The sequence below is a fragment of the Eulemur rufifrons genome, chromosome 8, assembly GCF_041146395.1.
Source record: "Eulemur rufifrons isolate Redbay chromosome 8, OSU_ERuf_1, whole genome shotgun sequence".
NCBI classification, from domain to species: domain Eukaryota; kingdom Metazoa; phylum Chordata; class Mammalia; order Primates; family Lemuridae; genus Eulemur; species Eulemur rufifrons.
In genome coordinates, this window is record NC_090990.1 from 26484153 (window position 1) to 26491257 (window position 7105).

The window sequence follows — 7105 nt, forward strand, 5'->3', positions numbered from 1 at the left end:
CATTCAAAGGATATTTACCAAAATATCTGGTGGAGTTTTATATTTGTCTACATTTAAAATTTTTTCTACAGTTCTCCTAAGATTTTTATAAAATCATATCACTTTTGTAGTAAGAAAAACAAAGCTATTTTCATTTAAAAAAATACCTACTCTTTATTAAGCCCCTTTACATTCAATGATTGAAATGTTTCTTTTTGCCCCCCCCACCCCCCCCATGACTGAGATTTCTCCAACACCCCGGGAAGCTGCGTGGTCCGAAAGTAACATGACCATTGCACAGATGAAGGCGCTGGGCTCAGAAATGTAACCCTGATTGCTTAACTCAGGGCTGGTGTTCTCCCACCCGTGCAGCTACACCACATTCAGAAGAAGGTGGCGAGTCAGATGCCATATTTGGCCAAAAAACCTGTCATTTTGGGAATCTCACTAATGCCTTAGCGTCTAGGAGGGCATCAGCAGTAGGGGAACACTCTTCAGAGACAAAGCATCAGAACAATCCATGCTGCACCACCTCCCCCTGCTGGCAGGCTCTGGAAACCGAAATTGGCTTGATGATAGGGGCTATTACCACTGGCCAAAATTTTATTTTCCATCAATATCACCCTAATTTATTTAAATCAGTAAAATCACTTTCTCATTCATCAAGGATTCAGGTACTGACACGAATACACAAAACCAGGAGCTGGTGTCAACCAGACTCAGCGCTTTGGATGACACAATGGCAGTGCCACTCTTTACCTCCTGTCCTTTCTTTCCCTGCCACTTTGGGCCTTATGATGGATACTAAGGCCTCATGTTCCTCAACACCGCCTTTCCTCTCTGCTTTCTCTTTGCCTCCATCCACTTCCTTGAGCCTCAGAAAAGGGCAAGAGGTGGCCCATGTACTCTCAGCCATGGCCGGGCACGGAGAAGCTCCAACATTGGAGACCTGGAGCACCAATCCTCCCGAGACCCAGGCCTTAGGTTCTAGGCTTGGTATTTCAAATATGAAATATCAGAGTGTAGCGATGTCAGTCTTCAACTGTGGTGCCCCTGGTCTCCAGATAAACACACAGCTTCCTTACTCTTCCAGGAAGAAGGAAACATTCAATAGGATATCTAGAATAGGAAGAAAGAAAAACTGTGGCATTATCACCTCTCCAAAGAACACAAAACATCAGATTTATGAAAGATAGAGAGGCAGGGCAATGGCACCTCTCTAGTGCTTACAGAGGTGAGCCACAGGGAAAGAAAGGAGGAGACATGAACAAATAAATAAAAACCAGTACCTTGTACGAGATCTTGCTGTTCATCTTTTGAAATTCGGTCCCAGGCCTTGGGCAAAGACTGGATGTTTGCCAAGTCTCCCCACTGGATGGAAGAGAGGAGGTACTTTCTCTTCAGGTACCTTCCTGGAAGTTAAGGACTGCTCAAAAAGAAAATGAAATATGTTGAAGGAAAAAATACCCTGGTGAGAGCTATAGGGAGCTATAAAAGTGAAAGTGCAGCCAGCCTTACATTTTACCAAGTGGGCAGGATTCACCTGTGCTACAGATATTTCCTGAGCAACTCTTTACTAACATATGACTTTGTGCTATGGGGAAAAAGGAAGGAAACATTGTCCCTAAAATCTGGGATCTCTCCATGGTGAGAACAAAACCAGACAGTGAGTAGAAAGAATCAAAGTGATACGAAAGGTAAAACTCAGTGGAAGTTCAGAGGATACATCCAGTTTAGAAGATAGCAAAAACATTCCAGCTGGTAGGAAATGCATAAGCAAAGGCACAGAATGGCAACGCATAGAATGGATTCAGGGAAAGTAAACCTTCCACTTGGGTTGGCATGGACACCACGTGAAGAGTAGTAGGAAAGGCAGCTGAAAGGTGGGTTGAGCCAGAACACAAAGAACACTGAGTACCAAGGCAGTGATTCTGAACTGATCCTAACAACAGAAGCTATTCCTATACAAGTACAGAACAATTCACAAACAAGTAACAGGATCAGAACTAGATTTCCTGAAGCTATATGGATTGAGGCCATTAATTGGAGATCCTTTAGAGGGAGAGAAGCTAGGGACAAAGAAACCTGTCACGAGGCTATATGCAATTGAGTCCAAGTGAGAGGTAAGAAACTATGGAGGGGATAAAGAAGGAAAATATGAAAAGAGCCAGGGAAATAGAACCGAAAGATTTGACTGTAAACATTCTGGCACACAGCAAGTGCTCAGTATTGTTTTTGTTGTTGTTTATTTTATTTTTATATATATATATATATATATATTTTTTTTTTTTGAGACCAAGTCTCCCTCTGTCACCCTGGCCAGAGTACAGTGGCATCATCATAGCTCACTGCAACCTCAAACTCCGAGGCTCAATCAATCCTCCTGCCTAAGCTGGGACTACAAATGTGTACAATGCCCAGCTGATTTTTCTATTTTTTTTTGTAGAGATGGGGTCTCACTGTTGCTCAGGCTGGTTTCAAACTCCCGGCCTCAAACAATCCTCCTGTCTCAGCCTTCCAAAGTGCTAGGATTACAGGCATGAGCCACTGTACCCGGCCCCTCAGTATTGTTAGCTGCAGCTCCCTGCTCCTTCTGTCCATGCTGCTGTTGCTATCACTCCTCCTGTTACTACCACAACTACTGCTACTACTGCAATTTAAATGAAAAAATAGGGTTGAAGTTGTAGCTCATGGAAAGAGGGGTTGAATCTGAGGATTGGATCATGAAGTTCAATTTTAAACTTGAGTTTGCAGTTCCAAGAACAATCCAATTGGAGGCATCTGCAGGAAACTGAAACTTAAGACTAGAGACAATAGAGGTGGGGCCTTGGGAGTTATTTACATGATGAAGGTAGAAATTTAAGCCAGAGGGTAGATTTGGATATCAGGCAAGAATGGAGAGAAAAAGACTGTAATTTCAACTAAGTGGTCTTTCTGCTTTCAGCCATGTCCCCGACACCCCAAGTCTTTCCCCAGAACACAGCCAATGTGATACTGCTAAAAATACAGGTTTTACCCATTTATTCCTTACTCAAAACCTTCTAAGCTTTCTCTCTCAGTAAAAGCCAAAATTCTTTCTCAAACGTTGAGGGCCTACAAAGTCTAGCCCAGCCTGCTAACCTCATCTCCTCATAGGCTCCTGCATACTCTGCTCTAGCCATGCTGGCCTCCTTGCTATTTCCTGAATATACCAGGCATGTTGTTACCTCGGGGACTTTGTGTTGATGTTCCCTCTGCCTGCAACACTCTTCCCCCAAATATCCACATAGGTCCCTCCCTCACCCTCTTCAGATCTTTGCTCAAATATCACTTTCTCATGAGGCCTGGCCTCACCATGCTATTTTAAAATCACAACCCCATCCTCACTCCTCACTTTCTCTGCTTTATTTTTCTCCATAGCATTTAGCACTATCTGACATTCTATTTTCCTTCCTAAATGCCTATCTCCCAGCAGGGAACAGTGCCCTGCAGGTAGTAGCTACTCAATAAATTATTTGAGGAATGGTTGCACAAAGGAATGCAGGAGGAATCCAAGTTCAGAAACCAAAGAGAACTGACCCAAACTACAGAGTTTTCCAATCTTGTGAAATTAAAATCTTGTGAAAACTGAAATTAGAAAGACTTCTTGGAAGAGCTGTGGACACTATCTGAAACGTGCACAAAGGATATGAATTTCGATAATGTCTCTCGATATCTTGTAACCATTCCAACATGTCAGCCACAGAGGGGCTCACAACTGAACGCTGCAGAACAGCATCAATGCCAACTGTGTCTGCGTGCTGCTCATAGATCTGAAACACTCGCTCCACATGGCTGCTGACCGTGTCACGCACCTTGAGGAGGGTGGCCCTGGAGGAAAGAGTCTGACGTTAGGCAATATCACAAGAAAGGTATAAGGCAAAGTTTCTCAACTTTGGCACTACTGATATATATATATATATATATATATATATATATATATTTTTTTTTTTTTTCCATATACACACCATGGAATACTACTACTGGTATTTTGGACTGGATGATTCTTTGTTGTGGAAGGCTGCTCTGTGCATTGTAGAATGTTTAGGAGCATGTCTGGCCTTCACTCACTAGATGACAGGAATAAACCATACCTCCATTCTCCCTAAGCCACAATAATCAATAATTGTTTCTAGACATTGCCAAATGTCCCCTGATAGAAAAACCATCCCCAGTTAAGACTACTGGTCTAAGGAGATTAGTGACAGTACATTGGAGGTAGGGTAGGGGCAGGGCTCAAGAATCAAGAACTGGTTTAAAGATGGAAAGGGTGAAGAAGTTATATGGCTCTCAAAGCTGTATGATAAGCCCAGTCACCAATAAGGTAAAGATCAAGGGACCTTTCGGGGCTGCCATAAAACTCTGTAAGGAGAGAAAATGCTCACTCATAGTTCCATGCCAGGTATGTGAAAAGAGAATAAGCAAGAGGAAACGGAAGCAATACACCAGTACTACCCACACGCTCCCTAGCCCCATCCTAGTAAATTCCTGAATGGTAAAGTTTAGACTCTGGATGCATGCAGACTACTGTGGACCTTTGGAAAGTTACTTATTCCCCCTCAGGTGTAAAAACAGTCTGTTTTACTCACTGCACATCCCAAGTACTTAGAACAGAGACAGTCACACAGAACAATACATACCTGTTCAACAAATGAATGAATGAAAAGGGTTACTCTAAAAACTAAATGAAATAATGCATACAAAGTACTTACGGCAGTGCCTAGCTTATAGTAAATACTGCAGTATTTATTTTTATTTCATTGGTGACTCCAAGGAGCCCAGCCACCAAGACAAAGGATACAACTTCCCAAAGGGCAAGGTATTCCTTAGCCTAGAACTGTGGCTTTCAAAAATGTTTGTCCATGACTCACAATGAAAAAATAGACTTAAAATAACAACCCAATACCCATAAATATGTAACCAAGTGAAGTAAAAGTACACAAAACAATATTTGACCCTCTGAAACACTATTTGTGCTTATTTGTAGACTGTGACCAGCATTTAAAAAAAAAATAAAAGACAAACTATCGGACGGCTGACTGCATTTCATTCCTTCGTACAGCTCAATAATATTCCACTTTAGGGATATAGCACATTTTGTCATCCCTCACCAAAGTCTCCTCAATCCAGAGGTGAGAGACACATCTAGCAATCATATGAGCCTCTGCATAGCTTATGCATCACTGGTGACCTGGCTTACCACCCCCTTGTCCTAGCCATACTACCCTCTATGTAACACTATTCATACCCACCTTGTGACCAAGCTTACACCTGTTCATCCTTCAGGTTTGTCACATCATTTCCTCCCACAAGCTTCCCCCCTCCTCACAGGCTGCACTTAATCATTACCTTAGAATATACCACAACATAATTTAACTACCTCTTCTACTCCACTAAGAACAGGAAGTCTGGTTCACTGTTATTCCCAGCACCTTGCACTTGGCATCCCATAGATGCTTAATAAATGTATTTTGTACAAATGAATAAAAGGAAGGTCCTCATCTTTGACAGTTTACTACCAGTCTATGGCACAAACCCTATACACTGGAACTTTCTTTTGTTCTGGGTCAAGGAAAAGCCACATGTGTCCTCTCTCTTCTGTGTCCTCAACAATCTATAACTCTGCGATAGAGGGTCTGACAATAGACATAAGTCAGAGCTTGGAGACATGCTACTCTTGGGCACAGAGACACCAATGTATAGCAGGACAAAGTGATGGTTAAGAGCTCTGGCTTTGGTGTCAGGCACACTTGAGTCAGAATCCCTGCTCTACTATGTACTAGCTGGGTGACCACGAGCAATCTGCTTGTGCCTCAGTTTCCTCACCTGCAAAATGGAATTAAAGTGAGGTTAAGTCACAGATGTGTTGAAAAGACTTTATGAGATAGCATAAGTAAACTCTTAGCTCTGGCACCTACTAAGTTTACAGCACAGTTACTCATTGACTTTTACCAAAATATAGTTATTAGAAGGGCTAATAAGTTTTTGCCACTCCTTTTCTGTGCTGCTTTGGTGACTTCTACGAACCCCACCACTGCCATGCTTAGCCTCTGACAAGGGAAATGCTAGAAAATGGCTTTTTTACAGAGGTCCCATTGCAACAGATGGACAGGAAGAAAGCCTGAGACACCTCCAAATACCATGCTTTCAAGGGAGGAGAAAAACACCCAGTTTTAAAATCTTTCCACCAAGAAAGAGCACCACGGAGCCTCTTACAGCCTCTCGGCGAGCTTGTCCAGGACAGTGTCACCAGCCGCCAGCTGCTTGCGCCTCAGCCGCTCCTTTAAGTCTGGGAAGGCCCGAAGTGACGGCACATCCTCAAACCGCAGGTTCTGCGCGGCCTGCAGCTGTTCTGCCAGGTTGCTGAGGGAGGCCAGGAGGGGCTGGCAGTCCCGCAGAGTGCCCTGCCACAGGCCCTGCTGCTCCTCCAGCACGGGAAAGCACTTCCTCAGGGCCTCCTGCACCGCCAGCAAAGGCAGGTCTTGAGTCATCTTCTGTTGGAAAAAAACAAAAACAGAAAGAAAAAAACTGCGTTAAGGTGCCAAACCAGTAGGAGAAGCACTGGGCCAAGGTGCGCGTCATTTCCATCTCGTGGGAGGTCAAGCTCTGGGCCCCCAAATGCCTTCAGGTAGAAGCGCTGTCTCACCTCCAGAAGGGGCTCTCCGATGAACAGGCTCCCGTTTCCCACCTCGGGAAAGGTGTCCCGGCTAGAGCGCGAAGGAGGCCCTCCCGGGATAGGGCAGTCTCCCGCTTCAGACTGAGTCGTCCCCGGGCCTAAGCGCTGTCCCCTCTCTCACCCGTGCTTCCGGAGTCGGAGTCCTGACTCCCCTCCCAGAGGCTGCCAGTCGCGTTCCTGAAACCAGCCGGAAAACTTAAAGCTGAGGCAACCAAAGTGTCAGAACGCGCCACGGCCCTCCCCACGCGCCCGCAGTCTCTCTGCGCATGCTAAAAAGCGAGCGCCGCTAAAGCGCACCTTAGGCCCGCGGGGCTACGGCGTCGCTAAAATGTGTCGTCAGATCGCAATGGATTCTGGGCACTGTAGTCCTGCATCTGGATTAACTGCTTGACTGTGGCGCTTCCTTGTGATTGGATGTTGGGATCGTCCTAA

At 44.6% G+C, this 7105-nt stretch overlaps 1 protein-coding gene across 1 annotated transcript; it reads right to left on the reverse strand.

Annotated features, from left to right (window-relative positions):
* Positions 1–119: 119 nt before the first annotated feature.
* AIRIM (AFG2 interacting ribosome maturation factor) lies at positions 120–6907 on the reverse strand. Its single transcript, XM_069477701.1, has 5 exons — positions 6644–6907; positions 6214–6491; positions 3640–3828; positions 1269–1387; positions 120–1098 (listed from the first exon to the last, which is right to left on the reverse strand). The coding sequence occupies exons 2-5, from the start codon at positions 6486–6488 to the stop codon at positions 1061–1063; spliced, it is 621 nt and encodes a 206-aa protein (XP_069333802.1). The 5' UTR covers positions 6489–6491; positions 6644–6907; the 3' UTR covers positions 120–1060.
* Positions 6908–7105: the final 198 nt, after the last annotated feature.

Excerpts from the sequence above, each read along its gene's own strand:
- AIRIM (XM_069477701.1), bottom strand. The coding sequence starts at position 6,488 with ATGACTCAAGACCTGCCTTTGCTGGCGGTGCAGGAGGCCCTGAGGAAG. Across the intron at positions 1,388-3,639 it reads TATCGAAATTCATATCCTTT|GTACCTGAAGAGAAAGTACC; the intron begins GTGCACGTTTCA and ends ACTTCCAGGAAG. Across the intron at positions 1,099-1,268 it reads ACAGCAAGATCTCGTACAAG|ATATCCTATTGAATGTTTCC; the intron begins GTACTGGTTTTT and ends TTCCTATTCTAG.